Source organism: Manis javanica, chromosome 16 (assembly GCF_040802235.1).
Source record: "Manis javanica isolate MJ-LG chromosome 16, MJ_LKY, whole genome shotgun sequence".
Taxonomy (NCBI): Eukaryota; Metazoa; Chordata; class Mammalia; order Pholidota; family Manidae; genus Manis; species Manis javanica.
Window position 1 is genome coordinate 45,351,411 of NC_133171.1, and position 20,778 is coordinate 45,372,188.

General features: G+C 38.6%; 1 protein-coding gene across 1 annotated transcript in view; it reads right to left on the bottom strand.

Annotated features, from left to right (window-relative positions):
* LOC140846715 (mitotic checkpoint serine/threonine-protein kinase BUB1-like) overlaps positions 1 to 20,778 on the bottom strand; it is a 47,703-nt gene that overhangs the window by 16,052 nt on the left and 10,873 nt on the right. The window contains 12 exon segments of the mRNA XM_073224293.1: positions 3,993 to 4,136; positions 5,287 to 5,387; positions 5,389 to 5,523; positions 8,312 to 8,399; positions 10,142 to 10,316; positions 12,636 to 12,711; positions 13,675 to 13,774; positions 14,524 to 14,634; positions 14,722 to 14,850; positions 16,071 to 16,129; positions 17,885 to 18,056; positions 18,059 to 18,143. Coding sequence (XP_073080394.1) covers positions 3,993 to 4,136; positions 5,287 to 5,387; positions 5,389 to 5,523; positions 8,312 to 8,399; positions 10,142 to 10,316; positions 12,636 to 12,711; positions 13,675 to 13,774; positions 14,524 to 14,634; positions 14,722 to 14,850; positions 16,071 to 16,129; positions 17,885 to 18,056; positions 18,059 to 18,143 — 1,375 coding nt within the window.

A 20,778-nucleotide genomic window follows, 5' to 3' on the forward strand; every position in this document is an offset into this window, starting at 1 on the left:
ACATATCCTTAATTTTGATCTTTTAAACGGTGTCAGATGATCAGCTATGGAAGTACATTTTTCTGATAATATTCCTTTCTCTTAAAAAAAAAAGCAGTTCCTGAGTGGTGATCTCCAATAGGTTCTTCACAATGGTATAAAGGTCATATCAAACTGTGGGCAAAGGGTTTGTGTTTATACAGAGGATCAAAGCCTAATTTGGCTACCCAGAAAACGAATTTAGATACGATATGAAGAACTTCCAACATCAACATCCTCTGGAAGAGTCATTCCAGAAGATGATCATCAAAAAACTTCAGCAAAGATACTGGCGCTGTTGCAGTTGTAGCTGCATTCATCCCACCAGTTCCTGGACTTGCCATTGGAATGAAGGAGATATCTAAGCTGGCCTGTGCATACACTGAAACAACTAACTTGACTGGATCTATACTGTCAGAACTCAACGAAGAATTAGAAGTGCAAGTTGCAGTGCTCCAAAATCGTGTTACTATAGACTATCTACTGTTAAAAGAACATATGAGATGTGAACAGTTCCCAGGAATGTGTTGTTTCAATTTGACTGATTTTTCTCAAACTATTCAGATTCAGTTAGACAATATCCATCATATCATTGATATGTTTTCACAAATGCCTAGGGTACCTAACTGGTTTTCTTGGTTTCACTGGATATTGATGGTAATTGTAGGTCTGCTTTTGTTATGTAGCTGTATTCCTATTCTGTGAATGTGTGTACGCAATTTAATTAGTAGTTTGTTAAAACCTATACATGCTTATGTTACTCTCCAAGAAGATATGTCAAAGAAATAATCAATCTACCCATGTTTTCTTCTGTCTGCTACTTCTATAGTTTTTCTTCTTCCTTCCTAATTACAACCCTTTAGTAGAATTCGTGCCTCATATCGAAAATTACCAAGTATCATAATTCTTCCAAGTGGTAAAGATACCTCAAGACAAATGCTGGGCATAGAAGTCACTGGGCATAAATCTGCAAAGAAGTAAAAAGCTAACCTTTTCAAAGAATATTGCTTCTCTCTCACTTACCAACTTTACATTTCCCTGTATGGCCCCAGAAGATGACTGGTTAGCCAGAGACGGGTAAGATTCCTCAAGGGAGGAACAACCTAAGACAGGCACAGTCGCAGGGGGGCCATCAGGTGAGAAATTGGGGATCAACAGAGGTGAGGTTTAGAACCTCACCCCCCCCCCAGTTTTGAGAGAAATCTTCTGCATCTGTGTAAGTTTTGTTGCCCTTGTCTACCTTGGATTAATACTTACTCTATAGGCACAGACCGGATCATCTACATTTGCCCTCTTACAGCACTAAATTATGTTTTCTAACTTCACCTTGCATCTACCTACCACTTCAGCATTTTATTTAAAAATAATAATAATAATAATAATGATAAGGGAGAAATGTAGGATTCATATATAAATCAAGTATAAAAATCAAACGAATAATCATATCTGACTTGATTGTTTATAGTTCATGATGCATGATCAAAACCGAAAGTTTCTGTGATATGACTGCCCTTGCACTTTTCACCATGTAAGAATTTATTCACTATGTAACAACTTGTTCACCATGTAAGAACTTGTTTGTTATGCTTCAGAAGATTGGAGACTGTTGAGAATTAGGCTTGGGGTTGATTAATGATTGTGCATTGAGTCCCCTATACAGAATTTTATTATTGTTAACAACCATTTGATTAATAAATATGAGAGATGCGTTCTGAAAAAAAAAAGAATTACATAGAACTTCTCTTCAGAACCCATACAAGAAGAGAGAGTGAAGTGTTGAAAGAGAAAAGAAACACCAAGAATTCTGTATCCAAAAAAATTATCCTTTCAAAAGTGAAGAAATAATTTTTTTTTACATAAAGAAAAAGGGAATCTGTCACCAGTAAACCTGCTTTGCAAGAAAATGTTAAAAGAAGTTCTTTAGACAGGAGGACTCAGATCAGGTGAGAAATTCAGATTAGAAGTAGGAAAAGGAATAAATGAAGATAAAATCAAATCTTTTATTTTTCTTATTCTTAATATATTTAACAGATAACTGTTCAAAATAGTAACAGTAACAATGAATTCAGTAAGTACAGCTTATGTGTAAGTGAAATGTGACAGTAAGTACCTTTAGAAGGGACAGGAGGGAGGAAATGGCAATACTCTGTTATAAGGTACTTGTGCTACCTGTGGAGTGGAGTAGAGTTATTTGAAGGTAGATCTGGATTAGTTTTAAATATTGCAAACTCTCGGCATTAGAGTAAAAAAGAAAGTTAACAATTGATTTGCTAAGAGAAGAAAGAAAATGGAATAATATAAATAATTAAAACCACAGAAAGCAGAGAGTGGAGGACAAAAAAGGAAAAAAGAACAAGGACAATGAATAGAAAATAACAAATATAGTAGATATTAATCCAAGTATATCAACAATCACTTTAATTATCAATAGACTAAATATACCAATGAAAACAGTTTGTCATAATAGGTAAAAACACAAGACCAAACTATGTTTTCTACAAGAAACACACCTTAAGCATAAAGACATAGATAGATTAAAAATAAAGGGATGAAGAAAGATATGTCATGCTAACATTAATTAGAAATCTAGAGTAGCTATATTAATTTCATATAAAGCAGACTTCAGAGAAGAAAAATTACCATTGCTGGTAGGTATTGTAAAATGGTATAAAAACCCTTTGGAAAAAAGTTCGGCAGTTTCTTACAAAGGTAAACATGTTCTTACCATATGATCCAGCAATCACACTCCATGTTATTTACCCAAATTAACTGAAAACTTGTGTCCACACAAAGAGTGCACAGGAATGTTTACAGCAGTTTTATGTTTAACTGCCAAAGCTTGGATACAACCAAGATGTTCTCCAAAAAGTGAATAAACCACAGCACATTCATACAATGGGATATTACTCAGCACAAAAAAGGTCATCAGGTCATGAAAGGACATGGAGGAACATTAAATGCATATTGCTAAGCAAAAGAAGCCAATCTGAAAAGTCTACATACTGTGTGATTACAACTATATGATGTTTTGGAAAAAGCAAAACTATGGAGACAGTAGTAAAAAGATTAATGGTTGCCAGAGTTTTAAGCGGAGGGAAGAGATGAAGCAGTGAAGCACAGGGGGTTTTAGAGCAATGACACTATTCTGTGTGACACTGTAATGATGGATACGTCATTATACATGTACAACACAAAGAATGAACCCCAAGGTCAACTAAGGACTTCAGTTAATAATGTATCGACACTGGCTCATCAAATTTAACAAATGTACCAAACTAATGCAAAATGTTCATAGGAGGGGAATCTGTGTGTGTGTGTGTGTGTGTGTGTGTGTGTGTGTGTAGAAAGCATATCATGAGAAATCTCCCACCCAGTTACCCATATCCACTGTTTCCTATTTCCACATTTTAATCATTTTTATTAGTGTTGAGTACCCTTTCAAGAGTTCTCTGGAAATACTATCAAATATGAAGATCTATTATCTTCCCCCTTTTTAAAAAATAAAAAGCAGCCTATAATGCTAGCCTGCCCTTTCACAGAACAGCTGTCCGAGAGATTACTCCCTGTCACTACAGCAAGCTGTATTTTATTGTAGAGGTGTCACATAGTTTAAGCAGTCCCTAGACACCTATGTTATTTCCAACTGCTTTTACATGCACACATCATTTAGAATGTGTGCAAGTATATCTACAGGAAAGTCTTTAAAGTAGACGTATGGGTCTAAAAGTATATGCATTTAAAATTTTGATAGATATTGCCAAATTGCTTTAAGTTATAGCCCCACCAGCAGTCAAATCCTACAGTCATGGCTTAATAAGATGTTCTCAGCTTAGTACTATAGGTAAAACTCTTTATTGGAGGTGGGGTTCAGAGGGTAGGGGTGGTGCCAGGAGGAGAACCACACACATGAGTTACCATCAGCTTCCCATACAGCAGCAAAGAGTTTAAAGGTTTACTACCCATATAGTTCTTACCCAATTGAAATTCAATCTTGGGCTTGATGGCTGGAAGCTTACATTGCCATGCGAAAGTATTTGGATAGGAACTCACTGGTTGAGAAATCCCAGACAGAAGTTTGAGAATCAACTTATCATCCCATGGATTCTCAATAGTGAAGTCTTAAAGAATGGGAAAAAAAATCAATTCAAGAATTTTACTAAAGAAATTACGTATAAAGCAAGTGGAGACATTTATTAAATTTCAAAAGCCTTATCTTTAAAGAGCATTGATTCAAAAAATAAAGAACCACTTTCAAGTCAAAATAGGTAATTCTCCACAATTCCTTGTCATTTTAGATCTACATATTTACATCAATATTCAGTTGTGACAAAGGAAATCAGCACCAGCACCAAGGGATCTGCTTCCCTCACCTGTAACTGCCAGATTCTGCCTTTAACACAATTCCTGGGGACAGACTAGGATATTAGTTACTTCTAATTACTTCTAACATTCATTGCTTTTCCACTTAAAGCTACAAAATACATTGCCTCTTAACACTTATACAATCTGCACATATAAGATGTATTGTGGGTCCATAAAAGACAAATCATTTCTAAAGGGAAGAAAAAGTTTCTGTCCAACTTAGAATGCTATAAGAAATTCTATTAGCAGCAGTTATCAAAGACTAATAAAGCATGATTACCATTTACTTAGTGCTAAGCACACGTAGAACATGGTTCTGGGCACTTGATGTTGAGTAATGCACTTGGTCCTTACAATAAGATGCTAAAGTAGGTATGACCATCACCTCCACTTCAAAGAAAAGGGAAGAGGGCCACGGAGAATTGAAATGATCTTGGCCAAGATAACATGACTGCCTAAGAGGGGGCTAGAACCTAGCCAGTGTACCTCAGAGCCTGCGCTCTTGACCACTGTGCAAGACTATTTCTCTGTAACCCAGGGCTGGGGGCTGAAATCCTTTAAAGCCGAGCTTGTTTCCTTTGCTATGAAATGGGAATAACAACATTAGATTAAATTCCTGGCATACAGTAGGCCCTCCAGCTCCAACTTCCTCTCCCAACAGTAGTTATCCTTCTAGAATAAAATCAAGTGGTATCTTGACACCACTCTACATCTAAAGTGGATTAAGTTGCCTTTCAAGTATGCTACTGTTGTACTGCACTGTGAGACAGTATGCACATTTTGTCTGGACCTGTGTTCTACCACAACATTCAAGTTCCTACTCTTTGAGTTTCTTTCATAGAACAGCTTTTACCAGGCTATTATCCTTATTCAGGGGCACAATGAATTCTGGGCATTTGTTCATACTTGGAGCATCAACATTCCCAAGGGAACTAGTTTGCATCTGTTCTGCTTGGAATCCCACGTTGGCCTTTGATGGATCCTCTGCAATGGCAAAGTCAGTGTCTGAGTTTACAAGCTGCAAGGCCCCTCTCTGCCTCTCTGGTCAGCATACCAACTGCAGCAGGCTGGCTCAGGTAGAGCAAGGACGCCGAAGACAGATTTGTGGGGAAGGCTGGTTCTGGGCTTTTCTCTTGAATTGAACTGCATGTATTAAAGGAATAGAGAAGAGGAAACAAAATACCATGTGATTACGAGCCTATTCGATTTGATCATATAAAAGTCCCACAAAATAGTTTCCTTTTCATTCTAAGAATGACAATGCAAAGTTGCTTCATAAAGAGTTGATTAAAGCATTTTCTTCAGACAAATATATACTAGTACAATATGGACAGAAATAATATCAAAGACAGGGTAAAATGCTAGATAAATAGATGAAGTAATATGCTGGATATTGTTTAGTAGGAAATGTTGGGAGGAATGGGTTTATTTCCACAAGCGTCATCTAAGTATCACTACTATAACTATGGCTGAATATTTAACCTGGTTCTAAAAATGCCTTCTATTTCCCCTGGGAGCTATGGTCCAGTGTTTGCTAACTCAGTGTTTGCAATGACTTTACAGAAAAAAAAACAATGCAAACACTAAGATTTGACTATATATGTGGTATATCACTACATATACATTCTCCCCCACCTATATATCCACATATACACAAACACATGTATAAGCATATATTTTATTATACAAATGAAGTTATACATGTAACTTCATATTGCATTTTTACTTCTTGACATAGGCATTTTTCATACTGTAAATTAAAAAAATAAAATAATTTTGGAATAATCGTAGATTTAAAGATTTAAAGAAATGTTGTAAGATAATAGAATTCTCATATACTCCTCACCCAATTTCTTCTGTTATCGTGGCACACAGCTCTCCTTTGTTAAAACCAATAAGCCAACATTTGTTACAGTAACGAACCTCCAGCCCTCTTCTGGATCTCACCAGTTTTCCACAGCGCCCTTTATCTGCTCCAGGATCCAACTGTGGACTCCATGTTGCATTTAGTTGCCATGTCTCCTTGCTTTTCTCATCTGTGAATTTCTTAGTCTTCCCTAGTTTCCCAAGACCTTGTCAATTTGGAGGTGTACTGGCCAGGTATTTTGCAGAACGTCCCTCAATTTGGTTTCTGGTATTTTCCTCATGACTAGACTGTCAGTGTTGGTTTTGGGGAAGAGTACCACAGAGGTGAAGGGCCCTTCTCATCACGATACCACAAGTTACTGCTAGTGATGATCACTGGTCGAGGTGGTATCTGCTGGGTTTCTCCAATCTTACCATGGACTCTAATGACTACACCATTTAACCCAGGGGATGTATGCTGGAATATAACAATTCCCTGGTTACACACTGAAGATATTTCCTATTTTATATTACAACCAAACAGGAATTAGGGGTGCCCATACACAAAAAAGTTGTTTCCAGATGTGTGTACATTGCTACCACATGAGAGCCCAAATTACTGTGGATGCATAAATGATTTAAAAAAACCTTTCTTTTCTCCGTGAGAATTTGAATTTTGGCTAACTTTTTAGTCGTTCTCCCATGAACACTGAAAAGGTGAGTGTCACTATCACCACTGTTCATGGTAAAAGAACCTCCTTGGTCACTGCATTGAGACTGGGAGAGTCAATCCTGGGGAACGAACAGCTTCAGACTTCTCACAATGATCTGTCCCTCATGGGCCCGGGGGCTGGATCCAGAGAGCACTGCAGGAGCCACTGACTTCTGTGGAGAAAAGCCCTCTAAGCTAGGGGAGCCTTAGGACTTGGGTCCTAAGTGAGTCTCGCTTCTTCGCAACTTAATTGTCTCATGAGGGTCAAAGACAGCAGTTTCTTGGACAGTATTGCCCTGCTGGCAACTGTGATTTCTGTCCTATTTATTTCTAGACTAATCCTGTGCCAAGTGTGGCTTATGGGAGTCATGAGTCAAAAATTTAGTTAAACATAGGAAGATACCTAGTGGGCAGTAACAGACTGTACCCATTGGGTAGAATTTAAAATCAAAAGGCAAAAAGCTATTTAATTTGCATTAATTTTATAATTAGTGAGTTAACTCTTTTCCACATTTTTATTTTTTCTTTTGTAAATTCTGCTCATGTGCTTTATCCAATCATTTACTTACTGGTGTCTTATTTTAAGAAGAGGTTTTTGACAAGAGGCAGTACAACATAGCAATGAGAGCAAGGGTTCTAAAATCAGAGATATGGGCTCAAATTCCAGTCCTGCAAATTAGAGGCTATATGACTTTAAGTTTTATTTAGTCTTCTGGTCCTAGTTTCCCTCAGCTACAATGGTGGGAAAGAATAGTTACTACACCTGAAGTTTTTGTAAGGGATAATAAAAGGGAACAGTACATGACAAACTTAACTGCTATACTGGAATGTAAGAAACACTCAAAAGATTATAGCTGCTTTTAGTGCCTATTATATTTACCGGACTATTCAAATATGATGGAGGTTTACTTCTACAAAGCATTAATATATACCAAATCTGTATTTTACGCCAATAAAAGGTTTAACCATCCTGTCATCCTCCTTTTAAAAGGCTATTGACTTTCTTAATTATAATTGGTATAAATAATGAAAATGGGTATAAGGAAATAGGGTTTGCTCGGTTCCACAACAGTCTTTATGTGTCAGGGTCTTTGGCTGCTAAGAGTATCTGCAGTTCTGCTCCCAAAACAGGTGGAAGTCAGTCTCAAAAACTGTTCCCACAGGGATTCTCTTGGCAACCCAGCTGCCTGTTTCAGGCCCTGATGTTTAGGTAAATCATTATGTTTTTATCTACAGAAAGTACCTCGTGACTTAGAGCTGTGAGTCAATAAAAACGTTCAGTCTTTAAGAGTTGGGATTTGGTATTCCATTACATCCTGTAAGTAAAGCTGGAATGAAAACTGAGAGTGACAGAACCAGGTGCTCTCCCAATACCTGGACTGTTTGTCTTTTGGGGGTCCCACCAGGTCTTTTCCTCTGGCATCTACAGTCACATGGGTGTGCTGTTTCACTACCACATTTTCTGAAACACATGGAAAATTAGAAACAGACATTATTATGCCCACACGTGTACACATATATGCACTATTTTATATGGCATAACGTCCAGAATTCGTTTTTACACTGACTTTCATTACAAATTCACAATAGTGTTCCATGGTGAAATGTGCTATAATATTTCCTAAATGGGGAGAAAAAATTGCTAAACATTTTTCACTGCTAATATATGTGAGAAATTCAACTTTATCCACCTAATCAATATACTCCTCCAAGAGAAAAGGGTCCAAGGAGTGGCGGGTCCACTGAGGGCAACGACCAAGGCACGGGTCGCTGGCGGTAGGGCGCAGCCCGCCCTCGAGGAGCCTGCTGACAAGGGCGTGGAGAGTGAGAGGTGGTGACGCTTCTGGAGGGCGGGGATGTCGGTGCATTCCGGTCTCATCAGCTTTACCCAGCCAGCACTGGGTCGGGTGAACTGAGTCAGAGTGTTTATCTCAGGAAGTTACCTAACACTACCTACCATCACTCACTTTAACTTACAAAGGAAGAAAGGAAAGAACACCCATCTATGGATAAAAATTAGATAGGCAGAAATATAGTGTCCCTCTATACAGCCAAGTATTCCATGGGATTAAATTTCATCAGATATTGCTTCACCAAACAGGTGCTGCTTTGGTACTAGCACATTAGCTTCTGTTTAAACAACCTAACTGACAAATATTCTGATATTGACTTTGTGAAAGACTCTTGACTGATTAAAGTTTTCCCAAATGGAAAAAGCTTAAAACATTTTTTTATGAAAGTTGCAAGCTTGTGATGGCATTTGTCCAAGTTTCAACTGAACTCTCCTTTAAAATTCAGAAAAGAAATATACAAGAAATATGCCATATTGGGTATAGTCTAAGAAAAAGTTAAAAACGTTTAGGGCTACAGGCTCAGACTTCACATTATAATATACTTCCAACTAGGGGAGTGAAATTGTTTGGCAGGTCTTTCACTGGTGTTTGGTGAACAACTGCTAGTTTTTAAAAAAAAACTATCAGCAGTGATAGAGTTTGGCTAGCAAATTAGTCATCAAAATGGTAAAGTGGTCCCAAATCCCACTGCATATATTTTGTAGGTTGGTACCTAATAGCTAAGAATTATCTGTGCCCAATGACAACATTATATATTAAGGTTCAGTTTAGATTTATGAAGATTTTTGATATAGGAGTGTTATGTTATAGCAGTAAATAAGGAACATTTGTGAGTTTTGTAATTACTTTCTTAAAGTCAGATCACAGATGACTTTCTTAAAGTCATATACATATGATTTTCTGAGTACAGTGCTTGGCTACATCTCTCAAAAATTTGTAGACCTATATCAAAGACTAAAGTTTGCTATTTATTACTCTTACCAAATTATGAAATATAAATGTTATTGTCAGTATCCAAATAATTTAATGTGTCCATAGAGGCTATTTTGTTAGTTGTAAAAATTAATAAACCTATACAACCCTATACAGATGGGTTGGACTTTTCAAATGCTTCTATCAGCTTTTCTCCTGTTCTACTGACATTCTAGTTAATAAATTTTTAAGAATGCACAACTTTATGAAGACAGTATGCCAAAAGAAAAATACATTGGTAATAATACAATGAATAGATTTTAAGTTTCCTCTTTATGATCTTCAAACTTCCCATTTAGAATTTGCAAGAAGAAATCCATTAATACTGAAATAAATGAAATTGGCAGAAGACAAGGCAGTAAAATAGGATAACACACACCTTTATCTTCTAGGGCATGCACTGAGTCCACTGGGAGTTTGTGGAAAGGTGTAGATGCAAGCTGTGCAGCAGATGTAAAGTCTCCTGGGCTTTTAGGAGTGGGTGCCAGCGTTTTGTTGCAGCGGACACCCCATATGGTTGAATCATCTGAAAATTCCTCAGCATGAGGTACTTCCTACAACAAAAGATGAATTGAAAACAAGGAGCATTCTCCGTTTGTCCATGAAATTTAATTCATTAATACTTTCTGAGATATAAAAAATGAGGAATTAAACACAAACTAGATGTAATCCAAAGAATACGGTGGTTTTGTCTTTTTCTAGAACTGGGACACTTCATCTTTAACACATCTCAGCACAGCCACACTGTACACAAGGGTCACACTTCCATTTTTCAATTTTTCTTTTTTTAATTTGAAATGTCTACGTTTGCAGATGAGATACAAAGATAGTCCAGAGTTCCCACGTTCATCCAACTTCCTCTGATGTTATCATCTTAGAGAAACCCTGGTACATCTGTAAAAACTAAACAATACTATTAATTGTATGTTATTTGGATTTCATCATTTTTCCATTAATGTCCCTTTTCTGGTCCAGGGTCCAGTCCAGGAGATCACACTGCACTTAGCTGACATGTCCCATTGGTCTCTTCTCATCTATACCAGTCCACTGGTCTCTCCTGGTTTTTCTCACACTGCCTCTGTTGAATACTGGTCAGGAACCGTGCAGCATGTCCCTTCAATTTGGGTTTACCTGATGTTTTCTCATGTTTAGACTGGGGTTATAGATTTTTGGGAAAAATATCGGTAAAGTGTCCTTTCTTACTTTATCTTATTAGGGGACACATGACATCAACACAACTTAGTACTGGTGAGGTTGACCTGAAGGCGGTATCTGCTAGTTTTTCCACCATAAGGTACTATTCTTCCCTCTTCCTACAGGATTTGTTAGAATCAAGTCACTAAGTCTAGCTTATACCCAAAGGGAGGTGAATTAAGATCCACCTCCTGAGGGAAGAATATCAAAGAATTTGTGGACAAGTGTTAAAACAATAGTAATTAATAATTTGGGTGATCTGCTTGGATGCGATAAGAATAATTTTCCTTCCTAAGGTTTCACTCACTAATTTCAGTATTCATCTGTAGATCGTGCCTGCAGCAATGATTCCTGTGGCATTCTCAGTTTTCCTATTCTCATGGCTATTTTCTATTGCCACTCATTCCTTCTGCATTTCTTAGTAGGAATTCATCTGTAAAGACGTTTTGTCCCTTCTCCCTCATTTGTTCATATCAACATGGATATTTATTTTATTTCTTGGGTGATAAAACAATATTGCCTTATTCCACTTATTTTCTTATTCAAACTGTTCCAGGTTTGGTCGTTGGCTTATTCAGGTTGACACCTGGTTCTTTTACTATGTCCCATCTTTTTTTGTAAAGTGCTTCCTTATATTCTAGCTCTCTAGGATGCTCCAGGCTCATCTTGTATTTTTGCTGCCCCACCCCGAGAATCACCTGTTTCCCAAGAATGACAAAGGTCAAGTTTCAGAGTTTGTACATAAAGACTTTAACTGCTGAGTCAGAATAGCACTTAGAAAATTTTAAATGCGCATAAAATGCCACCCATGGTGTTCACATAGACTACAAAGTCTTCATAAATCTACCATATTTCTACCAACGCTGGAGGAAAACTGGCTGGTGGTTCCTTCAGGTGGACACAGGATAAGGCAATTGGTCTATGCCTAGGGCCCGGATACATGGACAATTCATCATGATTTTGTCAGTCAAAGCACAGCTAGTTGAGCAGTTCAGTAAAAGGCACCTATGAATGATGCCACCATATTTGACATCCGGTCCACTGTTTGGGAAATTATTAAGAAGGACAAAAAGTTCATCAAAAGGAATAGAGAGCTAGGTGATAATTTATTCAAAAGAATCCACTGTGTAATTAATACCACGAAACAGGTATTAGCCAAGCTTTTTGGTACTGACACATCATAGCCAGAGGGCCAGGCAGGGGTAAATGGAGGGAAAAGTACACCATGCAGTAACACCCAGAGCGGGACTCAATGGCTACTGTAACAGAGGAATGCTGTGGGCTAGCAAACAGGTGACACTCGTCTCCTGAGGTATGCTAATGATGGACCATTCCAGTTTAATTCAAATTTGCCAAGGTTTCTAATATGCCACTGTAGGACTTGCTTCTTAGGTCTAGGAAAAATGTATATCCCCCAGTCTAAAGGGAAGATTCCTTGAGGGCAGGGATCATATCAAATTCATTTTTTAGTCTCCAAATCTATCACAGTGTGGTACTTAATAGACACTTGAACAGCTGCAGAATAATGTTCCAAAAAAACACACTCTGCATATCACACTGCATTCATTGTTCAGCACAGTTTTATGTACATCATCTAATTCGATTGACAAATCATTTGGTAAAATGAAGAAGAAAGGGATGTAAGACCCATTTCATGAATGAAGCAGAGATTTACTTACATTTGGTCTTGAAGGAAATCTGCTTACAGAGCGTTCTCCAAAGGTCCTCGCTCCTGTAGGTTTAGGCTGTGGTAATCTAAGGAAAGATTTGCAAATTTACAAATAGTAAAATATGCTAAGGAATAAGTACCAACACTTAAGTAAGGGTGTTAGAAACATTCTCCACTTATTCTTTTTAACAAGTTTATACTTATATACATATCCCTTTTGCAACAGTTGTAGGAAAACTGAGTGCAAACTGAATTAACTTGCCTATGTATATAAAAACAGATTATATACTACTCTTTACGTTATTATATGTTACTAAGGGAGAGAGGGAAATACAGAAATTTCCAGTACATGAGTTGTAAGTTCGAGGAACAAAAAGAGTTAGGGCCATAGTCAAAGAATGTCATGGATGCCACACATTCTATATTTCTTTTTTCCAATCTTTGGTCTAGCTATGGAATTTGTCTCTGAGAGCTGGTCAGACCATCTCCTTCCTGCCTCCATATGAATTTCTTCTACACCATTACACTGTCAATTCACACTGAAAATTTCAACAGCTACCATACTCTACCCCCAGACATGGCTCTCTAATGTAGTGCCCCTCAGCTTAAAACATATTCTCTCTGCAGCATTACCTAACGTAAGCCACTCCTTTTTCCACTTGATCAGTCCTGCAAATATAAACAGCATGCATGGGTAACTATACAGGTCAATTCATTCACACCCAATACAATTTCAAATCTACAGAATTCTCAGTTCTTGAATAATTTATAACCGTGCTGCTTTCCTTTTCAACACATGCTTTTGCTATGGGAGGCCTGTTTTCTTATAACTCCCACGTAACACTGCAGATCCAGAGAACCTTAGCAACAATCTGGTCATGTGGCTGAAAGGCTCCTCAGGGGCCGAGCTGGCACTGGGACCCAGGCCATTTGATCAGCAGGTCACATTCTCCCACCACCTTGCATCCTACAGAAACCTCTGTAGCATCCCATGTCACTGTGCCAACATGTATCTTCCTCAATACTATTTTAACTATTTGCTTCTTTACCCATAATTTTCTTTGTGTCCATCTTCAAACACAGGAAAAGCAGATGACAAAGAAGAGATAATCTTATTAACTCCCCAAGCCCCAGAAGACGTTGTGTTTTCTGCAAGATTAAAAAATAGCATTTGATTATTAGGGAAAAAAATCCTTAACTTCAACTATAAATAAGAATATGGAATAACAGCTTACAGAAAAGAACAGATAGATATGTTTTTCAAATATCTTTATATTTATATAAAATATATATAGTCACTTTATAGTGAAATGAAGTGACTTAAGCATGGTCACAGAGGTTAGGACTCAAGCCCTAGGCCCTTTGTTCCTGCTACATATAAAGCACTATAAATCATTCTGCTAAAACACTACTATTGTCACCTGATTCACTGTATAAACCTCACTGTGGCTTTCTTTTCCAATTTTTGTAAGGAAGAATTAATCTCTTAGCTTTATATTTCAAGTCTTCCCAAATCCAATGATCCTATTTATCTTTATCATGATGTCTCTCTGACTTACAGCACAAATCCCAACTATAGACAAATGCAGGCTAATCACTCGCCTCCAACACTCTGTCCCAGCCATGGCTCAAGTCAGACCTCATATACTCAGACCTTCTTGGCCCTTCCTACACATGAGGGTTTTTCCTTCTTTAGCACTAATTTTTAAGAAACAAAACGTATCTATGACACATATTGAGTACCTTGTCAAACACTGTCATATTTCTTGTCATGCTACCCTGCCCTTACACGACAAGCCAATCAAGGGCTGGGGCCACTTCTTGTGTAATCCTTAATATTCCCTGTGGCAACCACCTACAATGCCATGCACTTAGTAGCTTTTAAACAAACTTATTACTTTGAAATTGGACTTCAAATGCATCTTCGTTTTCATCTAATGATGGCCATTCATCTTTGTCATCAGAAATATCAGGAAGTGTAGGAGCCTGAAACACATTCATGATGAAACCTTAAAAGAATAGGAGTACTGTAAACATGGTTGCAAAGATCTTTCACGACATTGTGTCAGTGCTACACATTCAAAGAAAAGGCTCACCTAACGCCTCTTTGGTGTGCACGGTGGGCGACGGCTGCACTTTGGATGGTGTCGCCTGAACCATTCCCAGTGACGTGTTTGGAGTTGTGTGAAAAGAACTCGTGTTAACAACCTTATGTGTCTCGCACCCTGTTAAAGGAACAGGGACAAAATACATTATCAGTAAGGAAATGAGAACAATTTAGAAGGCATACAATTTAAGAAACTTATGATTAAAACATTCCATCATTATTGATAAATATCACTGGGGACTTCCACTCTTACAGTGCTTTCATAGTTTTCATTTTTATCTTTACAGTGGCCCCACAAAGTGGGTAAGGCAGGAATGAACTCCTTGCAGAGAAGGAAATGAAAGCTCAAGGAGATTAAGTGTCTTGGTCTAAGATCATGTCAAATTAGCAGCCTTGTCATAAGTGGCACCCTTCACTGTTTCCCAAGAAATACATGTTAATAGTCACACTGCAAATCTTAAGATTGGCTTTCCACCTCACTCAGCTGGAGTCCAGACAATGGCATCCTCAGACCTTATCTTCCTCTTTCTCCTCCTGCTCATTCCAGCTACCCTGGCCTCTTTGCTATGCTTAGAATACATCAGGCTCCCACCTGAGGGCTCTGGACTTGGTTCTTCCCTCTGCCTGAAGAGGGTTTTCCAAGCTAGCTGCATAGCGGCTCCCTGCTTCAGACCTTTACCCAAATATCACTTTATGGGCTCCCCTGAAATTCCAATCCCTCCCCAAGAACAACACTTCCTTCCCCCTCTGCATGAGTGGGAGCTTTGTCCCTTGTGCTCACAGCTGGACCCCGAACTATCTAGAATAGTGCCTAGCACCTAGCGAGCACTCGGCCTTGGTTAGATGCAGGTATCTCCCGCTGTTTAAGTAGTTTTGTTCCCCATTAAGCTATTACCGGAAAAGTTGCAACAGTCATATGGAGGGGCAGGGGTTAGTGAATGCCCGATCCATTTATAGTTTATGCTATATATAAATTGCATAATTTACCTTTTATGCAAATGCCTCTAACAAAATAGTAACAGAGTACAACGCTTCTCATTAAACTTCCTACCTCATAACATATTAAAGATGACACTTGTCTAGATAAATCTGCTATGAAATTTAACAGAAAAATTTCCAAAGGATTCTAGTAAGATGCAACTAACAAGTGGACTTGCTACCTTTACTGGAAATGGCCCTGAGCTCATCTAACCCCCTCATTCTAAGAAAGGAAAGCTAACACCCAGGTTCGTTATGATTTGAAGGCTTCCCAAACAGTAGACACCAAACAGACCTCTAGCAACCCAGAGGAACCTAGGCAAACAGGTCAGAAACAAATTTATTATAATTAAACATTACCTTCTTTTACCTCTGCTCCACTCTGTGGCTTGAATTCCTGAGTACTTTTAGTCACACATCTGGGAAGAGAAAACTCATTAGACACACTAACTCTCAAGAAAGAACAGTAAAAATGTCAGCAAATGTCTACAAGCCTGTTGTCAAAATACAGATGGAACAGCTTAGTTCTAAAGAGTAAGTAAATAAAATATTTATGTTTAACTAAGGAAAAGAATTCTTACAGATAAAGGTATCTGCCTGACACAGGGAGTCTGTATTTTAACACCATGATACTCATTTCTACATGTGGTAGGGCAGGATAATGGCTCCCCTCATTCAAATGAGCCCATTTATTGTGTAGGCTAAGGCGCTAGCTCTTAGCTCCAGGCCTGGGTGCGGGCTGCATGGCCACCTCTCTCATAATGAGCCAGTAGCCACAGGCTGCATGGCCGCCTCTCTCATGATGAGCCAGTAGCCACAGGGCATTGCTCTCCAGACTTCAAGTTACCATGAAAGAAGAAAACAGCAGTTAAGATGTTTGTATCAGTTTGTTTCCCATACAGTTGTGACAGCAGCCCTGTCTGTTTAACGTGGCTAGGATCCTAGAAGGAACACTGCTGAGATGGAGAGTGAAAGGTGCACAGCACTTAATCTTACAGATACCCACAACACCGTCATGAAAGCATGAGTCTTTATGCGAGATTCCAGAGAAAAGCACCTTTCCCCTGCATGGTGAGCAGGCCGGTCTACTGAGAGCGCTGGGGGCCCATTTACCCTCTTGCCTGGGCCTGGGCCTGGGCCAGGGCCAGTCTGAAGCCTTCTGAGATCTAAATGTTAAACTAGGTTCTAGAGCTTCACGGTTTCACGAACCACAGCTATGTCTGGCTCCCCAACCACAGGACTCCATCTCTGCAGGGGTGGTTAGACACATATCATCTCTATGGGGCTGGTCACCACTGCCATTTTTGCCATTTTACAGTTGTGTAAATGAACTATGAAGAACAAATGACATCCTAGCCCTCACACAGCAGTCCTCTTATGTATATGGTACAAATAGGGCACAGTCTGAATTGTCATCCTAATGTGAGTGAAAAAGCATGTGATTTCAAATCTCATTTCCAGGAGAAATCATTGATAAAAGTTAACGCTGGACATTGATAAGAACCAGTACTTAAGAACCATAATCTGTGCTAAGGGCTTTAGCCCAAAGGAAGGGTGGTAATGACACTATGGCTTTTATTTTTTTTAATGGATCAATAAAATTGTTATATGTAAAAAAGAGAGAGAGAGACAAAATGACTGAAGATAAAAATTTAAACAAGACAAGCAATGTGACATTAATTAAACAGGAAAATGCCTCAAAACTGGGGGAAAAACACCCGTAGCAGTGCAGAGAGAGATTTTGGTCTATCGTGTAATGGGTATAAATCCCCAGCAGGAAGACACAAGGATTATGAGAAGAACACATGTTAAGGAACTGCCTGCACAGTAATAATCCCTCTGTGTACTCAGTTAAAGCCATAAGCAAGGCAACTGCAGTTTAATAGCTATGCATTCTTCAGTTACAAACATTGTGGATTTTCAGGGTACTGAAAATTATTAATTTCAGAGAGCAGTATGACATGAAGTAAAAACTCTAAAAGCGGAATGGAAAAGGCTGACATCTTTGGGCCCATTTTGGTGACTTGGTTTTTCAAGAATATGCCCATCTAAAAGTTGTTTTAATGTAAGGAGTTATTCACCGTTTACTTACTGCACTTGATAATACAAACCATGTAAAGAAGCTGGTGGATGACATCCCCACATTATCATCTCTAGGACTACCTCTGACTTACTGCAAATCTTTTCTGGCCACTGCAAACACAGCATCTGTCACCAGCTGGGCTGTCAAAGGAACAGGCGGTGGGTGTTACACTGTGGCTGACAGCCGGGGACACACCAAAGCGACAGTGACAGCATCTGCCATTTGAGGAATGACAGGAGTTGCCTCTCTGGCTTTCTCTGCTATGGTCTCGGCTGATTGACGGCTGGAAGAGATGGACCTCCCAGTTCCTGCGGAGAGCCTACACCTGGCCCCAGATGTGCTGGATCAACCTTTCATGGTAAGCAAACAAACAAAAACAAAACCATGAGGTCCACAATATTACTAATTCATATCACAGCTCTTCCAAGAATGGCATCTTCAGTAGATTCTTTCCCCTTGAGGAATCCCTTTACCCCTTCAGGTATTTTGAAATGAACAGCCAACAAAAAAGACCGTTCTACATGATGGGTGCTTTTGTAGCTTCCTAAGCACAGACACGATGGCAGCTCAAACTCCTAGTCAATAAAATAAGCAGCGCCTACAGTTGGATCAGTATTTAAGAACTGTCTTATTTCTCCTAATTTGGGGAACAGACCAACAAATCAATGTTATCACATGGTTGTTATGGTGCTCCTCCTATTAAAACACATTCAGCATTTAGCAGGAAATGTGAGTATGCACTGCAGTAATTATGGCCACAAGAGCATGGCTCCCGATGGGGAAGAGAACGAACTCTTAACTGAGAATCTTTGCTTTTCTACTCACATGTACTTAGACTGCACTTATGCATGCTCCTATGTTACCAAGTTAAAAGAATAGTTAATTACTCACATATATAAAACTATTCTCACAAACTGTTAAGAAAAGCACCAGATACCTAGGGCAAGAATAGATACTTCACAGATAAATGAATGAACTATAAGAAGTCCATCTATTTTAGTCATCAAAAAAAGATAACTAAAAAGAACCTATGTCATTTTATTATGTACCAAGTTAGTAAAGAGTAAAAATCATCTTAATAGTCTCCAAAGAAGTACTTGAAAAACATTAAGACTTTCTACACCAGATACCAAAACATACATCACAGCTGTGGTAAATACACAATTTTGGTATGGATATTTTAGAAATGGATCTATGTGTATTAAAAATTTAGTATATGATAAAGAGATTTTAAATCAATGGGGAATGGCTGAGATGGTCAATATATCATTTAGTGGCAACTGGCAATCCATTTGGAAAATACATCTTTATGACACCTAGACACAAAAGTAAGTTTCATAAAGAGAAGTTTCTGATTACAGACAGTGGCTTAAGCATGTGCTTCATCATGTACAACCCTCCTAAAACCTTACCAAATGACAATAAAGGAATTCTAACACCTAAAACAGCAGTGGGAGGAGGTTCATCTCTGGGGAAGTTTTGAAATTTAGATACGTCTCAGAATGGAAGTGAAGGTGGAGCTGGAAATGGGAATGTGGCAACAGTAAGTCTGTTAAGAAAGCAGATCCTGAGACCCATTCTTGCAGGCGCGTGCAGAGGATGGCTCCTCCTGCCCCGCCTGGCAGCAGACTGCAAGTTTCCTTTCTGGAGAAACTGAACCAAAAGGACTGTGGTCTAGGCAGAGGGTGGCTGTGACAGGCCGTGCCAGAAACCAAAGGCCTGAATCAGACTATTCACTGAACAGGGGGATCCCTAGCCTTTCCTTGACTCCACACTGTTAGTAGCCTGGGTTTATGCTTTCAAACAAAAACAAAGATTCTGCTCTCAGGAATTAATTAGACACCCTCTAGTGAAGCTGAACAGTTAGCAAGCCCCCTTATACATGTGGGACTTCCGATCAGTCTTTTCAGGTCTACTTTTGGATGAATAGATGTTAAGATTACCAGATACAATGATAAGCTTTCAGTATGAAGAACAAAGGCCAGAACAAATAAATAACACATTTAAAAGGGAAATAAGGGATTCTGAGATGGGTCAGCAGCAGGGGGATGGGGGTAGGGTCCTTAATACCTTTGAACTGAGAGGTAAGATATTACATTCTCATAACAAGAATAGGCAGCTAAGAAAATTAACATTCATAATAAAAAAGCTATGAAATCTTAGAAGTGACACCAAAAATAAATGATTTAATGTACCATAACCAATGAATGAATATACCAATTAACAAATTTAAATACCATAAGATGTTAAGGAAATCTCTCAGAAAGTTGGGGGGGAAAGCGGTTAGAAAGGAGAAAAAAGTTCAGAAACTAGAGGATCAGTGTGGGATAGCCAACTATCAAATGAGTTTCTGAAAACCAAGAACAGAGGCATGTGTTTGGGAATTATTAAAAACAAAACAAAACAAAACAAACCCCAGCCAATGCCCCGAACTGCAGGACTAGAATGCTCAAGCACCTAGTGTACTAAATAGAAAGATAAACCCTAGAACACTGTCATTACATCACAACACTGGGGAGGACAATCTGACCCACTTCCAAAGAACAACAGAGGCCACCTTCAAAGGACCAACAATCAGAAAGACCCTGAGGCTTTTTCCCTCAAAGAATATCATGCGCAGCTGAATTATCACCCAAGTGCGAGGGCAGAATGAAGATGCTTTCACATATGATCTAAGAAAATTAACTGCTCCCATATGCTTAAAAAAATGCACAACAGAAATAGGTACATAAAGTAGAAACAATGCCATGGGAAGCAGAAAACAGATCTCTATGTAATAATAGTGAAAGATCTGTAAGATGGGTTAGGTAGAAAAATATTTAGTAATAGCACAGTATGATGATAAGCACTTCTTGTAAAACTATCATGGTAGTGCAAATCATTTGAGAACGGAAGTGCTGAGAAGAAATAAGAAAGCGCACTGAAGATCATCGAGTGCACTGCATTTAGCTCCACTCCCAGCGACTGGCTAACAGAACCTTATCA